This window comes from Lynx rufus, unplaced genomic scaffold (genome assembly GCF_022079265.1).
Source record: "Lynx rufus isolate CCGP_SWC_20201006 ecotype Redwood Valley unplaced genomic scaffold, mLynRuf1.p SCAF_23, whole genome shotgun sequence".
Lineage (NCBI taxonomy): Eukaryota > Metazoa > Chordata > Mammalia > Carnivora > Felidae > Lynx > Lynx rufus.
Window position 1 is genome coordinate 7,435,782 of NW_025814838.1, and position 24,486 is coordinate 7,460,267.

At 46.5% G+C, this 24,486-nt stretch overlaps 1 protein-coding gene across 6 annotated transcripts in view; it reads right to left on the reverse strand.

Moving 5' to 3' along the window:
- Nucleotides 1-12,407: 12,407 nt before the first annotated feature.
- Nucleotides 12,408-24,486, reverse strand: part of POLR3E (RNA polymerase III subunit E) — a 33,670-nt gene continuing 21,591 nt past the window's right edge. For 3 of the 6 annotated variants that reach the window (XM_047087530.1, XM_047087529.1, XM_047087532.1), the window contains 9 exons: nucleotides 23,806-23,926; nucleotides 20,748-20,829; nucleotides 19,577-19,636; nucleotides 19,322-19,479; nucleotides 18,803-18,864; nucleotides 17,759-18,282; nucleotides 15,172-15,249; nucleotides 13,885-14,010; nucleotides 12,408-13,217 (listed from right to left, as the gene is read on the reverse strand). In XM_047087530.1, coding sequence (XP_046943486.1) covers nucleotides 13,161-13,217; nucleotides 13,885-14,010; nucleotides 15,172-15,249; nucleotides 17,759-18,282; nucleotides 18,803-18,864; nucleotides 19,322-19,479; nucleotides 19,577-19,636; nucleotides 20,748-20,829; nucleotides 23,806-23,926 — 1,268 coding nt within the window. In that variant the 3' untranslated portion in view covers nucleotides 12,408-13,160. The other 3 variants (XR_006963588.1, XM_047087533.1, XM_047087534.1) reach the window with 3 other exon arrangements.

Consider the following 24,486-nt stretch of genomic DNA (forward strand, 5'->3'; position numbering starts at 1 on the left):
CTCCTCTCCCCAGGATCAACTAGTTACCAGTTTCTTGTATATTCTTCCAAAATATTCTGTGCATATGTTATTATGTATGTTTATATCACTCCCTATTTCTAAGCAAAAGAGTGTACTATAAACCTTCACTGTATCTTCCATTTTCACTGAACCATATATCTTTGAAACATTTATCTGACCATTTACATTCTTTATGATAGTACCGTAGTATTACATCTATGGATATAGATAAACTCCCTATGTATATTTAACCAATGTGGACAGCGAGGAAACAAGAAGGCTGCTGGTGTCAGTGTTACAATCCAGTTTTGTTTAAGCTCCTCGGGAAATCCCACAACAAACTGGCCTCTGGCCGGTGCACTGATGTGTATATATGCACATATACACACATCATATCACATATATATCCTATCTATGTATATATGAGAATTCATTTAAGTAATCCCTGTATCTTTGGACGTTTTTGAATCTAGAAGGTAAATAATTAGGAGTGAGATAAAAGAGGACATTTTGCTATTACCATCTTGCAGAAGTTTACTCAACCTTGCTCCCCAAGATAGGAGGATGCCTAGTTGCTCACACTCGTGCCAGTAAACTTTTTGACCTTTGCCAAACTAATGGAAGAAAAGTGAGGTTTCCTTGTAGTTTAAATTTCATTTATTAAGGTTGAATATTTTGTGATCTGTTATGCCATTTATGTTGTCTTTTGCCTGTGTTTCTTATTTAAGAGCTCTAGCATTTAGAAAATTCACTTTGCAATTAGAAATCAAAAATCTTTTGTTTGTCTTAATTTTACCTTGTTATTGGCATTTTGTCAAGCAAAATTTTTATGTGGTTATGTTAATCTTGTAATACTTTAACTTTTTGTGTTTGACAGGTGTTTGATCCATCTGAACTTCATTTATTTTTCTTTTTTTAAATTGTAAAAAATACACATATAATAGTTATCTTAACCATTTTGAAGTGTATAGTTAAGTGGTATTAAATACGTTCACATTCTTATGCAACTGTCACTACAATTCATCCCCATAACTCTTTTGATTTTTAAACATGAAACTAGGCCAATTTAATAATAACTCCCCATTCTCTCCTTGGTTCGTGACAACTACCATTATACTTTTCTGCCTTTGTGATTTAAGTGTCTCATGTAAGTGGGATCCTACAGAATTTGTCTTTTTGTGATTGGCTTATTTCACTTAGTATGATGACCTAAAGTTTCATCCATGTTGTAGCGTATTAAATTTCCTTTTTAAGGCTGAATACTGTTCTGTATGTATATGCCACATTTTTTTATCTGTATGTATATGCCACATCAGTGGACACTTTGGGTTGCTCCCATGTTTTAGCTATTGTGATTAATGCTGCTATGAACGTGTGTGTGCAGGTATCTCTTTGAGATCCTGCTTTCAATTCTTTTGGGTCTGTAACTGGAAGTGGAATTGCTGTTTTTTAATGTTTTGAGGAGACTTCATACTGTTTTCCACAGTGGCTGCACCAGATTTTCCCACCACAGTGCACCAGGATTCCAGGTTCTCCATGTCCTCGCCAAAATGTGCTTTCTGGTGTTGTGATAGTAGCCATCCTGATGGGTGTGAGGTGGTACCTTGTAGTTTTGATTTGCACTTCTCTAAGGATTAGCGATACAACTTTTGATGCACTTGGTCATTTGGAGATTTTCTTTGGATAAATGTTCAAATCCTTGGCCCACTTTTGAAGATGTTTTTTATCTTGAGTTTGTTTATATATATATATATATATATATATATATATATATATATAAAATCATATGATTTGGAAATATTTTCTCCCATTCTTGGGTTCCCTTTTTACTCTGTTGATAGTGTCTTTTTTTTTTTTAAGTTTATTACTATTTTTTTAGTAATCTCTACAACCAACGTGGGGTTTGAACTCACGACCTTGAGATCAAGAGTCACATGCTGTTCCCACTAAGCTAGCTAGGTGTCCATTGTCTTTTGATGCATAACATTTAAAAATTTTCATGAAGTTCAGTTTGTTTGTTTTTCCCTTTTTTTTTACCTATACCTCCGGTGTCATACCAAGAGATCACTGCCGAACCTAATGTTAAGAAGCTTTTGCAATATGGTGTTATTGAAGGGTCCAGCATCATTCTTTAGCATGTGGATATCTAGTTTTCCAGCACCATTTGCTGAGTAGATTGTCCTTTCCCCATTGAACGGTCTTGGAACCTTGTCAAAAATCATTTGACTATGTATGTGAGGGTTTGTTTCTGGGCTCTCTGTATTCCGTTGGTCTATGTGTCTCTCTATGCTAGTACCACACTCTTGATTACTATAGCTTTGTAGTAAGTGTTGAAATCAGGAAGTATGAGTCCTCCAGTTTTTTTCTTTTTTCTTTCTTTCTTTTTTTTTTTTTTTTGAGATTGTTTTGGCTATTCAGTATCCCTTGAGATTCCGTATAAATTTTAGGATAGTTTTTTTTTTTTTTTAATGTTTATTTTGGAGTGCAAGTAAGGGAGGGGTAGAGAAAAAGGGGTTTGGGAGATCTGAAGCAGACTAGTTGTTGACAGCAGTAAGCCCAATGCTGTTTAATTTTTTTTTTTAACGTTTATTCATTTTAGAGACAGAGACAGAGCATGAATGGGGGAAGGTCAGAGAGAGAGGGAGACACAGAATCTGAAAGAGGCTCCAGGCTCTGAGCTGTCAGCACAGAGCCCAATGCGGGGCTCGAACTCACAGACCGCGATATCATGACCTGAGCCGAAGTTGGTTGCCCAACCGACTGAGCCACCGAGGCACCCCTAATTTTTTAAAAATGTAGTCTTATTTTAAGTTTATTTATCCATTTTAAAAAAGAGGGAGAGTAAGAATCCCAAGAATGTTCTGCACTGACAGCACAGAGCCCAATGCAGGGCTCAAACCCATGCACTGTGAGACCATTACCTGAGCTGAAACCAAGAATCAGACACTTAACCAGTTGAGCCACCCCGGTGCCCCACCTTGATGCCATTTTAAATGGAATTGGTTTTTAATTTCCTTTCTGGATTGTTCATTGTTAGTGTATAGAAATGCAACTAATTTTTGTGTGTTGACTTTGTATCTGGCTACTTTGCTGAATTCATTTATTCAGACAGTGTTTTTGTGGAATCTTCAGAGTTTTTTACATATAAGATCATATCATCTGCAAAAAGCTAATTTTACTTCTTCCTTTCCAATCCGAGTGACTTCTCTGTTTTTCTTGCCTAATTGCTTTGGCTAGAACTTTCAGTACTGTTAAATTGGAAGTGGTTAAAGCAGGCATACTTGCCTAGTTCCTGATCGTTGAGTAAATGCTTTCAGTTTTTCAATATTGAGTATGAGGTTCACTGTGGCTTTTTCTTTTTATTTTTTAATGTTTATTTTTTAAAATTTTAAATGTTTATTATTTTGAGAGACAGCCAACAGGGGAGGGGCAGACAGGACAGAACAGGAGCGGGACACACAGAATCCAAAGCAGGCTCCAGACTCTGAGCTGTCAGTACAGAGCCTGATGCAGAGCTTGAATCCATGAACCATGAGATCATGACCTGAGATGAAGTCAGACACTTAACCCACTGAGCCACCCAAGTACCCACTGTGGGTTTTTCATATATGGCTTTTATTATATTATAGTTATCTTCCTAGTTTTTAAGTGTTTGGTTTTTTTATTTTTAATCATGAAAAGGTGTATTTTGCCATATGCTTTCTCTGAATCGTTTGAGATGATCGTGAGTTTTTTCTTCCATCATTCTGTTAATGTAGCATATTGTGTTGATCAATTTTTATATGTTGATCTTTCCTTGCATTCCAGGAATAAACCCCAGTTGATCAGGATGTATAATCCTTTTAATGTGCTCTTGAATTCTGTTTGCTGGTATTTTGTTCACCAGTGAAGCCACCAGGCTCTTCCTTGTTGGGAGAGTTTTTTTTTCATTACTGATTCAATGCATTACTATTTATAGGTCTATTCAGATTTTCTTTGTGATTGAGTCTTGGTAGGTTTTGTGTTTCTAGGAATTTGTCTCTTTCATCTAGGTTATCTAATTTGTTGGCATACAATTGTTCATAGTTCTCTCTCTCTCAGCAATGTCTATAGTGGTTTTAAGTTATTTTAAAAATTTTATTTAAAAAAATTTTTTTGAGTAATCTCTACACGCAATGTGGGTCTTGAACCCACATCCCCAAGATCAAAAGTTGCATACTCCATCAACTGAGCCAACCAGGTCCCCCAATATAGTGGTGTAAACATATTGATTGGACAATTCTATATATTACTCAATGCCTGTAACCATATGATTCTCTTAAAGTCCTTTTTATTTTTTTGAGAGAGGGTGCAAGTGAGTGAGGGGCAGAGAGAGAGAGAGAGAGAGAGAAAATCCCACAAGGGGCAGAGAGAGGGAAGGAGAGAAGAGACAGAAGCGGGGTTTACCCGAAGCAGGGCTTGTGCTCACCTGATGTGAGACTCAAGATCACCCAGCGTGAGACTCAAACTCAGGAACCATGAGATCATGACCTTAGCCAAAGTCAGATGCTTAAGGACTGAGTCACCCAGGCACCCTAGTCCTTTTTATTTCTGTAGAATCTCCACTTTCATTTCTGATTTTAATAATTTGAGTCTTCTCCCTCTTTTTTAGTCTATCTAGCTAAAGGTTTTTCAGTTTTTTGATCTTCTCAAAGAACAACTTTTGGTTTCGTTGACTTTTCTCTATTGTTTTTATATTCTCTATTTCATTGATCTCTCAATCTTTATCATTCCATTCCAACCCATTCACTTTGGGTTTAGTACCTTTTATAGTTTCTTTAGTTGTAAAATTAGGTTGTAGATTTAATATTTTTCTTGTTTTTTAAAGGCTTTTTTAAAAAGTTTATTTATTTTGAGAGAGAGTGAGCAGGACAGGGACAGAGGGGAGAGAGAATCCCAAGCAGGCCCCACAATGTCAGTGCAGAGCCTGATTCAGGGCTCACACACCAAGATCATGACCTGAGCTTAAGTCAGATGCTTAACAGATGAAGCCACCCAGGTGCCCTGAGACTTTATTTTTTATTTTTTAAATGTTTATTTTTCAGAAAGCATGAGCAGGGCATGGGGGGGAGCAGACAGAGAGAGAGGGAGACCCAGAATCCAAAGCAGGCTCCAGGCTCTGAGCTGTCAGCACAGACCCCAATGCAGGGCTCAAGCCCATGAACTGTGACATGACCTGAGACAAAGACGCTTAACCAGCTGAACCACCCAGGGACCCCAAGACTTTATTTTTTTCAAGTAATCTCTCACCCAGTTTGGGACTCAAACCTACAACCCCAAGATGAAGAGTTGCATGCTCCACCAACTGAACCAGCCAGATGCCCTTTTTCTTGTTGTTGTTTTGTTTGTGTTTTAGAGTGCGTGCGCACACACACAAGCAAGGGTAGAGACGGAGGAGAGGGAGAATCTCAAGCAGACTCCTTGCCCAGTGCAGAGCCCAATGCAGGGCTTGACCCCACAACTGCGAGATCATGATCTGAACTGGGAAGAGTTGGATGCTCAACTAACTAGGCACCCAGGAACCCCACCTGGTTTTTTAATGTGAGCATTTATAGCCCTAAATTTCCCCCTTAGTACCACTTTTGCTGTGTTCCATAAGTTTTGGCATGTTGTGCTTTCATTTTCATTCATCTCTGAAGTATTTTCTAATTTCCCTTTGACCTCTCTGATTGATTGGTGGTTTAAAAGTATGTTGTTTAATTTTCTCAATTTTGTGACTTTTCCAATTTTTTGTTACTGATTTTTAAATTCATCGTGTTGTAATCAAGGAAGATACTTTGTATGATATCTTTTAAAATCTGTTGAAACTAATTTGTGGCTTATGGTCTCTCCTTGAAAATGCCCTATCGGCATTTGAGAAGAATGTGTATTCTGTTGTGTAGAGTGTTGCTTATACATCTGCTAGATTTGCTTACTGTGTTGAATCCTATATTTCCTTAGTTATCTTCTGTCTGGTTGTCCTGTCCATTATTGTGGTTGGGGTATTAAAGTCTCCCAATTTCCCTGGAATATCTTTTTTTTTTTTTTTTTTTTTTGATCCTTTTAATTTCAACCTGTTTGTGTCTTTGGAACTCAAGTGAGTCTCTTGTAGACAGCATCTAGTTGAATCGTGTGTACGGTTTAATTGATGTATAATTAACATACAGTGTTATTAGTTTCAGATGTACAATATGATCCAACAATTCTATAACTTTGTGCTCAAGATAAGTGTATTTTTAGTCCCCTTTATCTATTTCACCCATCCTCTCCCCACACTCTGCTCTGGCAACCATTAATTTGTTGTCTGTATTTGAGTCTGATTTGTTTGTTTCTTTGTTCATTTGTTTCTTAAATTCTATATATGAGTGGAATCATGATATTTGTCTTTCTCTGGTTTATTTCACTTAGTATAATACCCTCTAGGTCCATCCATGTTGGATCATGTTTTATTTATTCTGCTGATCTCTGCCTTTTTTTTTTTTTTAATTTTTTTTTTTCAACGTTTATTTATTTTTGGGACAGAGAGAGACAGAGCATGAACGGGGGAGGGGCAGAGAGAGAGGGAGACACAGAATCGGAAACAGGCTCCAGGCTCCGAGCCATCAGCCCAGAGCCTGACGCGGGGCTCGAACTCACGCACCGCGAGATCGTGACCTGGCCGAAGTCGGACGCTTAACCGACTGCGCCACCCAGGCGCCCCTGATCTCTGCCTTTTGAATGGAGTTAAATCCATTTACATTTAAAGTAATTTTGAAAAGGAGGAAATTTATTGTGCTGTTTTCTACATGCCTTACAGCTTTTTTGTCCTTAATTTCCTGCATTCCTGTCTTCTTTTGTGTTTAGTTTATTTTTTTATTGTAATGAGATGTTTAAATTCCTTTCTCATTTCCTTTTGTGTATATTCTACAGCTGTTTTCTTCATGGTTAGCTTGGGGATTACATTTAACATCCTAAAGTTATAACACTAATTTGAATTTATACCAGCTTAACTTCAATAACAAAACAAAAAACAAAAAAATCCCTCTGTGTCTTTACAGCCCCACCCCCATCCCTTTTGGTTATTGATGTCACAAAGCTGCCTCTTTATTGTGTACCCAAAAACATAAACTACTGTGTTTTTTTTTAAATGCATTAATCTTTTAAGTTACATAGAAGACAAAATTTGGAGTTATAAATCAAAATTACAGTCATACTACTTTACACAAATAGTTTTTCTTTAAATGTATTAGTCTTTCTCTCTCTCTTTTTTATTAAGCTCTATGCCCAGTGTAGGGCCTGAACTCACAACGCCAAGATCAAGAGTCACATGCTTTACTGGCTGAGCCAGCCAGGCACCCCAAATGTATTAGTCTCTTGAATCATGTAGAAAGCAAAAAGTACCATTAGAAAACACTGTTAAAGTTATACTGGCTTTTATAGTTGTCCATATATTTACTTACTTTTATTGAAATCTTTGTTTCTCAGTATGGCTTCAAGCTATTGTCTAGTCTCTTCATGTTTCACCTTGCAGGACATGTCTAGTGATCGTGAACTGTCAGCTTTTGTTACCTAGGAACATTGTAACTTCTTCACTTTTGAAAGACAGTGTTGCTGGATATAAGGTTCTCGGTTGACCGTTGTTGCTGTTGTTGAAGCACTTTGAATATATTGGCTCACTGTTTTCTGGCCTCCAAAGTTCTAATGAGAAGTCTTTTGATTATCTTATTGAGGAACCCTCCTCACCCCCTGTATGTGATAATTTGCTTTTCTGAGGCTTTCAGGATTCTCTTTGGCTTCTGAAAACTTGATTATAATGTGTTTCAGTGGGTCTGAGTTTTTCTTACTTGGAGTTTATTGAGCTTCTTGAATGTTTATCTACATGCCTTTTATCAAGTTTGACAAGTTTTCAGCCATTATTTCTTCATATATTCTCCACTTCTTTCTCTCTCCTGGGACTCCCACAATGTGTATATTGGTCTTTTTAATGGTGTCACACAGGTCCCTTAGATTCTGCTCACTTTTCTTCAGTTTTTCTTTCTTTCTGTTCCTCAGACTGGATAATTTCCATCATCTTCAAGTTTGCTGATTCTTTCTTCCGCCTGCTCAAATCTGCCTTTGAATCCCTCTCATGACATTTTCATTTCCATTACTGTGTTTTTCTGTGCAATTCTGTGCCCAAGTTTTTTTTTCTTTAGGTCTCTTTTTATTATTTCCATTTTGTTCATACATTTTCTTGACTTTCTCTACATCCTGTAGTTCTTTTGAATGTCTTTAAAACACAGTTGTCTTAAAGTCTTTGTCTACTGCACCTGCCACTGGGTCTTTCAGGGACAATTTATGTTGATTTATTTTTTCCTTTGCCCTGTATTTTCCTGGTTTTGTATGCCTTGTGGTTTTTTGAACACTGGACACTTGAATCTAATAATAACTCTGGGAATCAGATTCTCCCCTCTTTCCCAGGGTTTGTTGGTTTTCTTGGTTATTGTGTCTGTTCCTTAGATTGTGGCAGGCTGTGTCTGCTGAGGATCGGCCTGAGGTGTAAACTTCAGGGCTTCTCAGGTCTCTTGTGAGCCTTTCCCTGGGTATGCATGGTCACTTTCTAATTTTCTCTATGTAAACAATCATTTTTTTTGAATATCCTAGTTTTTAATGTCTGGCTCACAAAGGGGAAAAAGTGAAGAATGAGGGGGACAGGGAGCATTCCAGCCCTTTAAAAATCCCCTGGCAGTCACTTCACCCCCAGCTGTAGAGGCTTGCAACCGTGAGGGGAGGTACAACAGCAGCTGCCCACCTCTGGTAGAAGTGGCAATCAGATCACAGATTCCTAGCATTTGAACAGATCTTTTTGCCCACCAGGTTCCTACAAGCTGCTGTGAGCTTCTCCATGAATGTGGCTCGTGGTGGAGTAGCAACTACTATTACTACTGGCTACTACTAGTAGCAGCAGCTACTGTGCTAAGAGCCAAAATTGGCCAAAATTGTGTGCCATTGACAGTCCTTATTCTCCCTGGAAGTTGCAAGCCTTTAGACTCTGGGATTCTAAAATACATCAGGGGCACCTAGGTGCCTCAGTTGGATGAGTGTCTGACTCTTGGTTTTGGCTCAGGTCATGACCTCAGTTTCATGGGATCAAGCCCCACATTGGGCTCTGTGCTGATGGCGTGGAGCCTGCTTGGGATGCTTCCTCTCCGTCTCTCTCTGCCCCTCCCCTGCTAATGCTGTCTCAGTCTCTCTCAAAAATAAATACATAAACTTCTAAAAAATAGCTACATCACATCACCATCTTTCCAGAATCTTCCTAAACTTCATCTATTCCCCATCACTTAAAATCACCTGAATCAGTACTAAATTTCTACATGCATTGGAACCTATTTCTGTTGTAGGATCTGGTTCTCGTGCACCTGTGGCGGTTTTTAATTACTATCTAGCTTGATATTTTCCTGACTGGTAAGGGAGTATTGCCCTCATTGCTCCCTCAGAATTTCGCTGGTTTCTTTTTGTTGTTCTTGCATGATTTTTGCAATAAGAACTTTAAAGTTGGCTCGTCTGGTTCTTGGGGATAAATGGTTGTTGAAATTAGGCTGAAAAATAAATTAAGTACAGACTGACACAGACTTTGATCCAAAACATGGGTTCATGCTTTCCCATTTATTCCAGTGGTCTTTGTTTCTCAGTTTTCATATTTTTACAGTTTAGGTCTTACAGATTTCAGAAGTTTCACCTCCTGAATGTAAGATCTTCTGTTACATTTTCTGACTATAGTTGCATATAGGAAATCTGTTGATTCCAGCTATTTTGTTGAATGCTTATTGAGAGCAGCTTTTAGTTGATTCTGTTGACGTGTTGGAAAAAAATGTCTTGGCTCCTTTATTTTTGTCTAACTTCTTTGCTAGACAAAGGAAACTAATTTGTGTAATTTTTAATTTAATCTTTGTCTAACTGCTCTAATTGTACCCAGGATATGAAATAATTATGGTGAGTAAACATACATCTCAATCGTAAGGTGCATGTCCAATGTTTGATTTAGCATGATGTTAACTTTTTACTATTTGAGGCTAATGAGAATCCATCTACTCTTACTTTAAGAACTTATTATATCTGGAATGAAATAGATCTTGATCCCTGAGAGGAATTGTTCTTCCTTCCCTTTTGGCCTGTTTATAGTATGAGCTGCAGTGTTGATGCCCTGATACCACCCTTGCATGTCTGTGACAGTAGTTATTCCCAGTATCCTCTTTGCAAGGCACCTTAGGGTATTAAAAAAAAAAATTTTTTTTAACATTTATTAGAGACAGAGCATGAGCATGGGAGGGGCAGAGAGAGGGGGAGACACAGACTCTGACGCACGCTCCAGGCTCTGAGCTGTTATCACAGAGCGCCCAATGGGGGCTCGAATTCACAAACTGCAAGATATGACCTGAGCCAAAGTCGGACACTTAATGGACTGAGCCACCGAGGCGCCCTGGGGGTGTGTGTGTATATGTAATATATATGTATGTGTGTGTGTGTGTGTATATATATATATATATATATATACATATATATATGTATATATGTAATCTTGATAGAGGGAAACCGAATTCTAAGCAGGCTCCATGCTATCAGCCCAGAGCCTGACATGGGGCTCAAGCTCTCAAACTGCAAGATCATGACCTGAGCTGACATCGAGTCGGACGCTCAACCAACTAAGCTACCAAGGCACCCCAGGGTAGCTTTTTCTTTCTTTAACATGCCAGTGCAATCTACTACTTAGGATTTGTATTCATAGCATGCTATCTCTGTCAGGTTTTATTATTTTTGTTGTTATTTTTGAGAGAGAGCATAAGCAGGAGAGAGGCAGAGAGAATCTGAAGCAGGCTCCAGGCTGTCAGCACAGAGCCCAACGTGGGGCTCCAATTTACCAACTGTGAGATCATGCCCTGAGCATTAGTCAGATGTTAAAGCGACTGAGCCACCCAGGCGCCTCTTTGTCAAGTTTTAAACCACTGCTTCCAGATTTGGAGGCTTGTTACATGCTTAAGTTTAACCCTTGTGCTTGTCATAAAGATGTGAGAATAGTTCAACCATGGAAATTCCTGGACCTGTTCTTCTCTAATAACTGGTCTGTCATTTTCTTCCCAACCAGTTTAAAAAAATTTTTTTTAATGTTTATTTTTGACAGAGCGAGAGCATGAGCGGGGGAGGGGCAGAAAGGGAGACACAGAATCCGAAGCAGGCTCCAAGCTGTCAGCACAGAGCCTGACACGGGGCTCGAACTCAGACGGTGAGATCATGACCTGATCAGAGGCTCAACCGACTGAGCCATCCAGACGCCACCCCCCCTTTTTTTTTAAATTTTTTAATGTTTATTTTTTACATAGGGACAAAGCATGAGTGGGGGAGGGTCTTTCCAACCAGTTGTAAGGCTCATGCCATTTTCCTTCATGTTGGTGTATCTTTAATTCTTATAGCGAATTTTTTTGTTTTTAACAATTCTTTCCTAAATTCCTTAAGTTTACTTTCCTATTTGAATTCAGTGTTTAACTCATTTCCCTTTGTCAGTGTGTTTCAGGCTGTGACTGCCCACTGAGCCCTGAGACCCTTAACTTCTCTGTGGTCATGCTGTCTCTGCTGTGCACCATGAGGAGTCTCTCCTTTGTAAGGTGGTTATACGATAACTGGACACACTCTTGATCAACTCTGGAAATTTTTACTCTTTTCAGGCTCATGTTAGTAGTACCAAGAGCATAATGGCCTGTGAAACTACATTACCAAATGTTTTCCTTTTCGGTGTTGAGCATGCATAGACCATCAACTAAACCTTCAGGTACCAGTGGCTGTTTTGCCCAAAACAGATCATGGAAAAAGACTTAGGTAGTAAAATTTCACATCTTGCCCACACCAGCTTACTCTTCCTTTCTTTCCTAATCCTCTAGGGCTGTACTAGCCAATAAGGTTGACATTAGCGACACATCCCAAGTGAGCACTTAAACTGTGGCTGGTCCAAACTGCAAATGGCGTAAGTATAAGGTACCAAATCTTGAAAACGTGGTTTTTTTTTTTTGTACTTATCACTTTTTTTATGTTTATTTTTGAGGGAGAGAGACACAGAATCCGAAGTGGGCTCTGCTGAGAGCTTGCCCGACACAGCGCTCGAACTCACGAACCATGAGATCATGATCTCAGCCAAAGTCAGATGCTTACCAACTTAGCTGGCACCCCTGTACTAACATTTTTAATTATACGTTGCCGTGTTAGCTACATCTTGGGCTAAATAACCCATTTCTACTACTTCTCTTTACTGTCAAAATGTACAAGTTACACCTATGGCTGCATGGTTGTGCCAGGCGGGGCTGCTCAGGTCATTTCCCCCGCCCACGGTGGCCTCCCTCCCCTGGCTGTAATCGAGGCCTTGAGAGCACAGACAGCACTGCATTCCTGTGACCCTTTGAAGACAGTAGCACCACGATGCCAGGTTAGTGTTACATTTATTTTAAAAATACACAAAATATAAATTTTTTACATCAAAGTGTGATAACCTTATACACCGTTCCATACTTACCTGGTTTTGTTTGCATCCTTATGCAAACAGAATAGATGGATTTGATTCTGATTTTTCCTATGGTTCATGTAAACAGTCGAGACTGCTACATAAAGTAAGTCGTTTTAAAAGGTAAAGTGGCCACAGAAACCCAACAGTAAAACAATTCGATTTGGTTTGTTTAATGAAATTGGCAGAAGTCTTAGCAGATAATCAAAAACTACACACTGGCTTCTAGACATTTTAAATATTTAAAACCTTGAGGTTTTCTTCATCTTGTAAACATAACTTAGACCTCGTTGGCATTAAGTTTGAAAAGTAAAATATTAAACCATGATTTATATCAGCCTGCCTGTGGTCAGTATACACTCTCTTTATTAGGAGAATGAAACCAAATAATAAGCAAAATACATTGGGGATTTCAAATTATACTGTAAAGAAGGTCCCGGCTGCCGTCTTCTGGGAGCGATCTAACTGAAGCTGACCCTGCCACTGGCTGAGGGTGACCCCCGCTGGCCACCAGACAGCACGACACCCCAGCCACGGGACGGTCAGGTCCTCTTGCTCCGTGGCTTCGGAAGCAGGTGAGGCTGCGTCCACCTCCGCCGGCTCCGCCGTCCTTCCTGGGACTTCGACGCACTGGGTGAGTGGTCTGTGACTACTGTCAAGACTGTACCGTCCCTTTAAGGTACCACATGCCACCGTAGCTCACACAGCAGTCCTGTGACGAGAGAGGGGTGTTCAGCAGGCGAGGCAGCTACTCCGGCCCGTACGGCTCCTCATGACTCGGTTTATGATTAATGGATAGGACACAAACGGGAGATGACGATGCTGTGGTAACTGCCTGGTCTCCTTAGTGCTTGGGGCTCAGGCCCTCTTCCTCCCGGGGTGGGGGGGAACCACAAAAGATAATGCTCGGCAAGCACAAGATAAAAAAAACTGTCAATAAGCTGACCCAGAACAAAGGTGCTTCATAAACAGCACCATAGACGGCCTTGGATGTTTGAGATACTAAATCAAGATGTAAAGAAAGCATCCTCAGCTTTCTGTGTTCCAATGTTTCTGCCAATATGGTATCTGCACCATAGTCCATTCATAAAAGCATTATAAGTAGTATATTTAAGGACTTGCATATACTAGATGATAAATTATATATTTCCCTTTAAATTTAAAAATTGATTCTACTGAAAGCCAAGTGGTACAGGATTCAAGAGGGGAGTGGAGTCAGGACTCAGGCCCAGTCACCTAAAGGGATGACCCGGCTGGACGAGCCGTGAGCAGCTGCAGAGACCGCAGCTGGCTGGGGGGGGCGGGGGTGGGGGGGGCGGGGAGGACTTCCACCCCCTGTCGGCCTCCACCGCAGGCGCTGCTCCCCAGAGTGCGTGTACCTTTAGCACTTTGTCCACCTCCTGTTTACTCAGATCCTCTCCGCACTCTTGAGTCAGCCGCGACTGGATCATGTTCCGGCGGACCCGGTAATTTTTGGAAAAGATTTCAAGCAAAACCTGTCGGTGCTTTAGTAGCAAAAATATGTTATTGTGGGAAACAGTCACCTAAAAGAGAAACCTCCCTGAACAAGAGATCCAGAACCGTGGGACTGAACTCCACGCTGCAGTCTGTGTGCGCCAGGACTTCTCTAGACAGGAATACACCCGACCAATCTGTCGTCCCGAGACCCCAAGAAGAAGAAAGGACCAGGCGATCGGCAGTATAGACGTGGTGTTTTGTGACACAAAACAGAAGTGAAAATGGATTTAGGATGCAGGGAAAGTCACCACCTAAGCTACATGAAGACGGGACTGGAGACTGTTGCCCATAGAGCTTTGTCTCAATGCACTTATCTTCTCATCAGATTGAAATTAATTGTGAAATTGTTTTCATTTCCTACCCCTTCAGGACTAGAAACTTCAGATGCCACCTATTCTGGCCAAGAGCACACAGTCTGGCTCAGGAAGAGCCCCTACAGATGCTCTTGCTCTGGGGCCCCGTCACAGCCCTGGGGCACAGAGGCCCTCCCGTCTGTCCTCGCCTGTCCGTCAGCCCCTCTGAAGCAGAAGAGGGATCTCCCTTCCTCCCCACACCTTAGGAATAGGGCCAACTAGTGTTTTAGCAGTTTATTCTGAAATCCTTAAAGTTCAAGCGAGTTCATAACTGAAGGAAAATTTCTGGACGTCAGGGTCCATGCAGCCACTGCTGCTGTTTTAACTCCTATTTTGTTCACTAGACACTTATGACCCTTCCTGCCAGGGTGTGACAGGAGGCAAAATGGACCAGTTTCTCTTAGAAATCCAGCACCTGAGAAACGTGGACTGTCACTGATTCACCAGACAGGCTGGGTGGCAGAATCCTCTGGAAAGCTTTGTAGAAGTTTAGATACCTAGGACCCTTCCCCGTTCCTCTGGAACTGAACGAAGTCTCGGGGGTTGGTCCTAGGAGCCTATGGAGATTTTTTAGAAGAGGATTTGGATGCAGCCAGTCCAGATGGCAGTAGGGGACCAAGGGTTCCGGTCAAATGACTGGCATGTCCGGCCTAACACTACACGGGGACACGGAGCCAGAATATTTAAACTTGAAAGCGGCTGGAAAACGAGCGTGTGTTATCGCACTCTGGGTCTCCCCGAAGGCCTCACACCCCCTCCCTGCTCTTGGGGAGACGGTAGCAGAGGTCACCTCACCTGATCGCTCATGTCTCCAGACTCCCAGAGGGCGAACACCTTCTGCTCATCTGGGGATGCAGCAGTCTGTGGGGGAAACTAACCAAGGCCTAGGCATTAGTAGTTTGTCTTTGCCACATGGGTCCACCCGCCCCTCACCCCTCCCAGCCCGCACAAGCCCCATTCAGGGACGGAGCCGCCCTTGTGAGACTGTGGGTTCCAGTTCCAGCTCCTGCCACTCACTAGGGCATCAGTGGGAGGGAGCGGGACAGGCCCAGCCTCAAGTCGCCGGATGCAGTTGACAAGGTGGGGAAGGGAGTTCTGCTGTGTGTCCGGTTAGCCTGGCATTAGCTCCCCGCTCTGCTCCGACACCCAGTGTCCTCCTACCCTAAATATACACGTGCAGATGGGGCCTGAGAAGCACTCCCACCCCCACAGCCCCTAAAAGGATCTGGGGATTCCCTCTCTCGAGGGCCGTGTCCTTGTGGGTTACGGACCCTGCCCAGCTCCCAAGCACCCGTGCCACTTGGTTCAGCAGGGCCTGAAGGGGGACCAAGAAAAGGGTGGCCAGGCTCAGGCCTGGTTTCCAGCCCTGACAACACAACAGGGGTGGCTACCACCACATAAAGCCCCGGGGGGACCCTGACACGTACAATCTCATTTGATCACTGGAAACCAGAGAGGTGGGAGCAGGGAGCTGCTCCAGGGCAGAGGTTTACTCACTGTCCACAGTCGAACGTCTAATAGTAGAAACAGGATTAAACTCAAGCCTGTGAGTCGAGTCTCCTCCTGCTCCCTGGACCTGAGCATCCTTGTGTACACATCTGAGGTCTTTTCCTCCTCAGAGGAGACTATGATATACGGTCCCTACATCAGGATCATGGGGAGGGAGATGGATGGGAGCAGCAGAGGGGCCATGGTCTCCCAGAGATCCCAGCCCCACTAAGAGGGAGAAATAGGGCAAGGGTACCTGACAGCAGCCTACCTCACATCCCTCTCCCATCCACACAGCACCCAAGATGACCTGGGGCTACCTAGACCCCTTTGCTGGGGGGGGCAAGGGTGCTCCAAATAGGGCAGGGCCCCCAAACCCTGGTACCTTCCAGAGGAAACCACACCAAGGAGGCTCCCAGACACGAGGGCCAGATCTCCTGGGACGGCCCCGCCAGCATGGGATCTCAGGCCTCTCATCCTAGTTTCTGTTTCTCGAGTACACAGAGTTGGGCCTTTGCCTCATCACCCAAGGCTGCAGGTGCTTCTGACCTTGGACTGCAAACGTCAACGATCTCTTAAGAGGCAGCCGCAGCCCCACGTCACGCGGTCTGGCGCCAAGTCTGGGCAGAGCTTAGGAGGAGAGAATAACCAGCACCACGGTCCTGAAGCCACAGCTGACACTCCTCACGCTCAGCTAAGGGAAATGGTCCACAACACACGCTCTGCTCCTACATTTCATCCACTCCGGGGCCCCTTCCTATGCAGGGACAGGAAGCCCCGGGGTGGGGGGAGGGGGTTGTCACACTGCCACCTGCAGGCCTGGCATCAGAAATGCTAACCATGCTGGCCTGGCCAGCTAACCTCTAGCCTGGAAGGCCTGCCAGAACCCACGCACGAGCCAGTACAGCAGAAAAGAGTTCAGCCCTGGGGCACCTGGGTGGTTCAGTCGATCAGGCACCCGACTATCGATTTTAGCTCAGGTCATGATCTCGCGGTTTGTGGGTTCGAGCCCCACATCAGCCTCGGTGCTGACAGTGCGGAGCCTGCTGGGGATTCTCTCTCCCTCTCTCTGTCCCTCCCCCACTCATGTTCTTGTTCTCTCTCTCAAAAAAAAATAAAATATTTCAGCCCTGCAGCCACTAAACTGAGGTTCAAATTCCAGCTCTATCACTTCCTGGTATACGAGACAAGCTCATTTCCCTTCTTTAAAACTCGGTTTCTATACCTACAAATTGCAAAGAAGATCAAAAGATAACAGAAGTGGAGTCAGCTTGGGGCTGGGCCTGCGTGGCTCAGTCGGTTAAGCGTCTGACTCTTGATTTTGGCTCAGGCCACGATCTCACGGTTTGTGGGATGGAGCCCCGCACTGACAGTGCCGAGCCTGCTTGACATTCTCTCACTCTGCCCCCTCCCCAACTCTCTCTCTCTCTCTCTCAAAAAAAAAAAAAAAAAAAAAAGAGTCGTCCTGAAAAAACGACAGGAACAAGATGTGCCGGCAGAGTGGGGTGGGAAACCAGGCCAGGGAACCTGCACGGACAGCCCCTGCTCTAGGCCAAGTAGTGGCCTGGCGCCTTCAGACATCTCAGGGGGCCCTCACCCAAGTCCCAGGAGACCAAAGCCAACATCTGCCCACGTCACACGACCGCGCAGAGCCTAAGAGGCCCAAGGTCACACAAAGCCACCACACGAGAGCCAAAATTCAAAGCAAGGTCAGTGGTCCTCCCGAGTTCCCAGGCAGCCTCCAAACTGACGCCCCCAAGGCAAGCAGGGCACAGGCCACTCCAGAGTGATGGGACCGGCCTCCTTTCCGCCACGAGCAGCGCTGCCCGCCCAGGAGCCCGCCTGAGGGCAGCCTCGTTCGTACGCCCATCGGGCCGGCGCAGGCTCTACTTACAGGCACCAGTATTTGCTTGCAACCGGCGGCCAGCACCGTGTCCTGCAGCATGCGGTCCGAGATGCCGCTGAACAGCGTGTGACCAGGTGGCAGGCTGGCCAAGTGCAGGTTGAAGAGGCGCTTGAGTTCACTCAGCGTGAGCACAAACTGTCTCTGAAAGGTGGCCTCCACGAAGGCCCTCAGTTCCCGGGCCACAGGGGTGCCGGCACAGCCCGGGGGCGGGTGCCCGTTGAAGCTGTCCCCGCCCGCCGCCCGCCCGCCAGGCAGCCCGTTGGCCAGCCTACTGTGGAGGCCGCCACCGAGAGAGGTGTCCATGGGCTCCTCATCTTCTGCTTCCTGCTCTTCCTCCTCCTCTCCCTCCTCACTCACGGGCTCCTCCTTGATCCGCACGCCGGGCAGGACCGTGGACGCCCGCACCTGCTCCTTCCTCCGCTGCAGCTCCCGTTCCAGCAGCGCGTGGTTCTGCTGGGCCTTGCTTCTGGCCACCTGGACGCGCTGGTCCCCGGAGACCAGCCCAGCAGGCCCTGCAGGCAGAGGCCAGCGCTGCTCAGGGGGGCGTAGAGACAGGGCAGAGAGGGGCCCTCGGCCTGCGGACACCCCCCGGTCCCCCAGAGGGAGGGGATGGAAACAGTGCAGACCAGCCTCTCACTCCCACCTCACCCAGCGAGGACTGAGCTACCCCGGCAGAGAGGAAAGAAAGAGAAGTGGGGAGAGTCAGAATCGCACGTTGGGAGACCCCAACCAGGAGGGGTTCCCGGTCCCTGCCGGCTCCTCCTGTCCCCTCACCACTTCCTGCCGACCCAAGAGGGCCCAGAACCCAGGAGAGCCTCAGAGCGCACAGGCCCTCAGTCCCCGAGGCCAAGCATTTAACGGGGGACAAGCCTTAAGCTGAGGTCTGTGGGGAAGGGAGACGAAAGCACAGAAAGGCCAACCGATGGGGAGAGCCACACACCCCTCTCTGGGCCCGACGAGCCCCAGCAGAGCAGCCCGCCTGGAGCCAGGGGCGGGTTAGGGGCCTGCCCAGTCCGAAGCCCCCCCGCACACCTGATTGTCCATCTGGCTTCTTTGGCAAGGTTTCCTTCACGAGATTATAGACTTTTTCTAATCTGAAAAGAAGAATAAACTTTAAGCCACGTCCCGGGTCACCTGCCTCACTACGGCAACGTTCCCTCTTGAGGCCAGGGACATCCTGGTGACCGAGGATGCCGTGTGCACAGAGCCCGGCCGCCCCTCCCCACCGCGCACAGCCCTGCGGTGGGCGGCGGTGGCCCAGCCTTCTCTTCCGCGGCCAGTCTCCAGCCCGCTGCCTCGGGCCATGCAAACCCCGGCTCTCCACACGCAGCCCTCCTTCCTGACCCCTAAGAACACACCTGCCAGCTCTGATCGGCAGGGGTGGCTGTACCAGGCCTGTGCGGGGGGGGGGGGGGGGGGGGGGGGGGTCTGGATCAATCTGCCACATCCACTGGTGTGCAGGACAGGGTGCACGCAGCCCCAGTAAGCTCTCACCAGCCCACACCCGGCCTAGGGGACGAAGTGGCTGTGGACGGCTCAGTAAGCCCTTACTTGGCCTGGATACCCGACCACAGCATGTGCTGCCGCTGGACCACATCTGGATGTTTCTTGATGAACTCTCCGTCGTAAGGCAGTATGAACTCCCAGCCTTTGTTGATCCTCACTACGGCCATGTGCTCCAGAAAGTCCTTCACATCCTCCGTGCAGAGCTGAGGGAGGGGAAGAAGTGAGGCCCGCAGGCCCGAAAGCCCGCCCCGGCCCCCGTTCCCTGCAGGGCCCGGGCTTCTGAGGGGGAACGTCACTTACTTTAGTCACTGCTGCCACCTCTTTCCGTACCACCCACCGGCTCTGTGTGAACTTCCACATCTGAGGGAGAAAAAGCAGCATGTTTCCAGGGGGCAAACAAAGATAGATCGCTCCTAAGACTGTGCCCCAAACCCATGTAGTTGTCCTGGGGGCCCGAGGGCAGGGAAGACAGTCGCCGACAAGAACTCAGACTTGACCAGACCTTCTCCCAGGCGCCGTCTGACAGCATCTGCACGGGAGAGAAAGGCTGACAGGCAGGGGCGGCTGAGGGCTTTGTGAACAAGCCTGGGAGTGGATCACCCCTGTGCTTCGACCCCGAGACCAAACTAAACTGCACAGGCACCCAGACACTAACTGTCCAAAGGAGCTGGGACATCCGACCAGGGAAAGGAAAACACAGGCACTCTCTCCAGAGGGAGCAGCCTAAGGGCTGCCCGCGTGAGCAGGCCTGTGCGAGAGCACATCACGGTCCCCGTGCACAAGCTAAGGAGACCGATTTCCCTGAGCTCAAAACACAAAGCTGAGGCCAAAGGAGGCAGTGCTGATCCCAACGGCCCGGGTTCAAGCCCTCAGGGAGGCTGTGGCAGAGATTTAGGTTCTGGATAAGGGCAGGGGTGGGACAGGGCAATGGAATAGAGGAACGAGCCAGCAAAAACCCACAGCAATAGTGCAGGGAACGCGTTTGAGAGAAGCAGATGCGCCCAGGACCGTGGAGAACGGGATGGTCAGCCCCACCCAACGCTGGTGCCCCTTCAGGCATTTGGGCCCAGTGGTCCCAGACTGTCCAATTATTCTTAAGCTAGAAATCCGGTTTGTACGGTAATTCTGAATTGTAAAAATCAATTTAAGTCAACATAAAAAAAAAAAAAAAAAAAAAAAAAAACAAGACTGCAGACAGCTCAGGCCAAATGAAACCTGTTTCTTAGCCAGAGTCCACCTATGGGCCTCTGGTTTATAATCCCCAGGCCAGAGGAACTCAGATTTCTTATGAAGCCCCAGACTCCAGGATTCTGAGTTGAAGGAGAAAGAAATAGGGTCCAGAGCCACACCTGCCCTTTTCCCACCACCGGGGCCAAGGTCCTGGAAGCCCTGCATGCCCCCGACCCGCCCCCCCCCCCCCCCCCGTGATCCCTACCCGACCGACCAGAGGCCAGAGAGCCTGAGCACTTACGACAAAGTCTCGGCCCCTGCAGAGCACCTCGGCAGGCACGCCGCTGTGAGGGCTGGAGGAGTCCTTGGGGTACAGGATGTCACTGCCAACGAGAGCAGGAGCCACAGGTCAGTCCCATCCCTCAGCCCCTCTACCTGCCACAGCACCGGCCCCCAGCTCCAAGCACTCTTTCCAACACGGGCTCGGACGGCTTCCCGGGGCCTCCCTTCTACCCTCGGAGCCTGGCTCTGTGAACACGTATGTAGAAAAGAAGCACCCCTGCTACGCACACCCCCTGAAGAGTTCTTCCTCACTGCCCTTCTCGACCTTCCGTGCACACACTGGCCCAGCCCCGAGGCCCGCCGCAGTCAGGGGCTCAGAAAGAGGCCAGCCCAGGACTCGGGGAGACAGCAAGTCCTCCAGGTGCGGCAGGCGTGAGGCCAAGAGACTGGCTGTGAAACAGCACACGAGGCCTTTACCACCTGCCAGAAGGGGCGGGGTGGGCAGTGTGAGCAGGGGTGAGAGGGGTCAGGGGCTGGGACCTGGCTGGGCCCTGAGGCACGAGTGGGGCTAAAGCCTTTGGAGAGAAGAGAAGGGGACCAGCAGTCAAGCTCAGAGAACTTCAGGGCCCAGGGCGAAAGAGCAGGGTCATGAGGCTCACAAGCATAACTTGACCAAGTTCAGCCACAGACCCCATCACACCCCAGTGGGGTGTCACACACACCTCCCCAGGCCGCCCTGTGCCTGCGGTGCCTCTGCCGGGAGGCCCCTTTCCTCCCCGCCTCCCTCCACCTGGCAACCAACTAATACCCCTCCATCGAGGTCGAGCTCTGTGTCTCCTCTCTACCCAGAATAACTAAGGGAACAGGGACCTGGCTTGTGTTGTTCACCTCTGCCACACAGACAGAAGGGACCCACTAAGTGGGAACTGAATGAGCGGAAGAACATGGTCCATGCCCTGGATCTCTGCACTCGCTGTGCTCAACTGTAATGGAGCCCACCTCCGCCCCACAGATCTCCCGAGGACAGAGACAGTGTGAGGAAGAGAGCGGAGCAGAGGGCACGGCCATATTTACCGAACGATTTATGAATTTTGCATCATTTCCTCGCAAGAACACAAAAGGACAGGGCAAAGAAGGAGCATCGCCCACAGGCCGTGGTGTGGCAGCGTGGGCTTGCAGCAGGACCCGAGGCACCGGGGCAGACAGAACACATGGCCCAGCGGGCCCTACCTTCAAGTCACAGGGACACGCCTCAGGCTGAAAGGGCAGAAACATCAGGGCCACGGGCGGTGCCGGGCAGAGAGCTCAAACCCCAGCTCTGTGGCTGCCTTGCTGCCAGACGTTTGGCAAGTCTCTGCCTCTCCGGGTCAGCGTCCTCTCATTCATTCATGCTGTAAATACACCTGGCTGTCCCATTTAATGAGCGACGTGCCATCCGAAGGCCTTTTATAACCAAACACTTGTGCGGCACAAGACAATGGCCACAATGTACGGACAGAGACCGGGCATTTGTTTCCCGGGGCAAGGGCGCCACCATGTGGCAGTAACATGAATACCTTTACCATTCACTTGGCCGACTGAAATGATGGGAGCTGCTGCAATGAAGGACTTAAAAATTGGAACAATTCACATTTTGATAGATTGTTCGCCTTACACCACACTTCCTAAAAGCGAGGCTGTATGAATTAATTTTATATTACACTATTTAACATTAACATAATTCAGGGAGCCACACTTGGCAAGGGTCTAAGATGTGCCAGGCATTGTACCAAGTACCAAGGACATGAGGGAGAGTCCCTATCCCCTTGAAACGGACAGTCTGGTGGAGGAATCACAGAAGAGAAACTACTGACAGGCATCAAGCCACAAATTCAGGACCTCTGAACCCCACAGGATATGTGAAAGGAAATTCAGACTCAGACACATCTTAAGGAACTGTAAAAAGCCAAAACAAGGGAAAATCTTAAAACGAGCCAGAGAGAAGCTAGGGTAAAGACTGGACTTGTCACCAGGAACAATGGGAATGAAAACACAATGAAATTATGTCCATGTGTGGAAGGAAAGCAATCAACCGCAAATTCTACACTCAGTAAAAATATTCTTTCTATTTCCAACTGTATCAAAACCAAGGAAATCCATCACCTGCAGACCTTCATTAAACACCATAGCACTTTTTAGGAGAAGGAAATCATCCCAGATAGAAACAGATGAAGAAAGGCAGGATGAGCAGAATAAAAAGGTAAATAAATATGTGAGCAGATCTAAAGAATATTGACTAAATACAATAATATCTTGTGGGTTTTAAATACAATTAAGGGGCGCCTGGGTGGCTCAGTCAATTAAGCAACTCTTGGTTTCAGCTCAGGTCATGATCTTGCAATTTCATGGGTTTGAGCCCCCATGTCAGGCTCTGTGCTAACAGTGTGGAGCTTGCCTGGGATTCTCTCTCTCTCTCTCTCTCTCTGCCCCTCCTCCACGCACGCTCTCTCAAATAAACTTGAAAAAAAAAAAAATACAATCAAAATATATAAATACAACGGCACGGGAATTGGGAAGAAAATACATATAAAATATTCTAAGGTCTTTGAATTGTGCTGGATGTGGGTAAAACACAGCAATTAATATTAAACTGTGATCGGGGTGCCTGTGTGGCTCAGTCAGTTGAGCGTCTGACTTGATTTCGGTTCAGGTCATGACCTCACGGTTCATGAGTTGGAGGCCTGCACCAGGCTCCACGCTGACAGTGTGGAGCCTGTTTAGGATTCTCTCTCTCCCTCTCTCTCTGCCCCTTCTCCACGCGCATGCACGCGCTCTCTCAAAATAAACAAACTTAAAAAAAAACCAAACAACCCATTAAAGCATCATCAGTTATGAATGCACACTGAAATCTGTAAGGTCCAGAAAGGAGAACTTCCAAATTAGCAGGGAGAAACAAAATAAAAAAAAAAAGAATCCAGTAGAAGGTAAGAATGGATGTAAAATGCAGGACAAACAGAAAGCACTAAGGTAGGCTTAAACTCAAAACATTGAATTTGAATGGATCACACGATCCGTCACAGAGTCACAGAGGGACTGACCTCTTCACCACCCAGTTTCCTTGGACTAACATCGCCACCTTCTGGATGCCACGCAGAACAGCCACAGAGTCGATGGAGGGGCCCAGGAGGCTCATCAAGTTGGCAAAAGGCATGACCTTCACTGAGGAGGACACAGACAACATCAGACAAGGGAAGGGTGCCCGGGCCCGTCCCTCTCCCCTGCCAAATCTACATAGCTTCAGGTTCACTTAACCACCCCGGCATGTAAATAACACTTATGACGTGGGTAATAACAACAGCCAACTTCACTGGCTGCTTGCTATGTGCAGACACCCTGCACCTCACTGAATCCTGCAGGAAAGACCCCAAAAGGTGCTCCTTAAGGGTAAAACTATTACAAGGCACCTGGCTGGTTCAGTGGGTAGAACACGCTACTCTTGATCTCAGGGTCATGAGTTCAAGCCCCATGTCGGGCATGGAGCCTAGTCAAAAAAAAGGGGGGGGGGCACCTGGGTGGCTCAGTCAGTTAGGCTTCCCATTTCAGCTCAGGTCATGATCTTGTGGTTCATGAGTTCGAGTCCCACATCGGGCTCTGTGCTGACAGTTCAGAGCCTGGAGCCTGCTTCGGATTCTGGGACTCCCTCTCTCTCTGCCCCTCCCACACTCGTACTCTGTCTCTCTCAAAAATAAATAAAACAGTAAAAAAAATTTTTTAAAAAG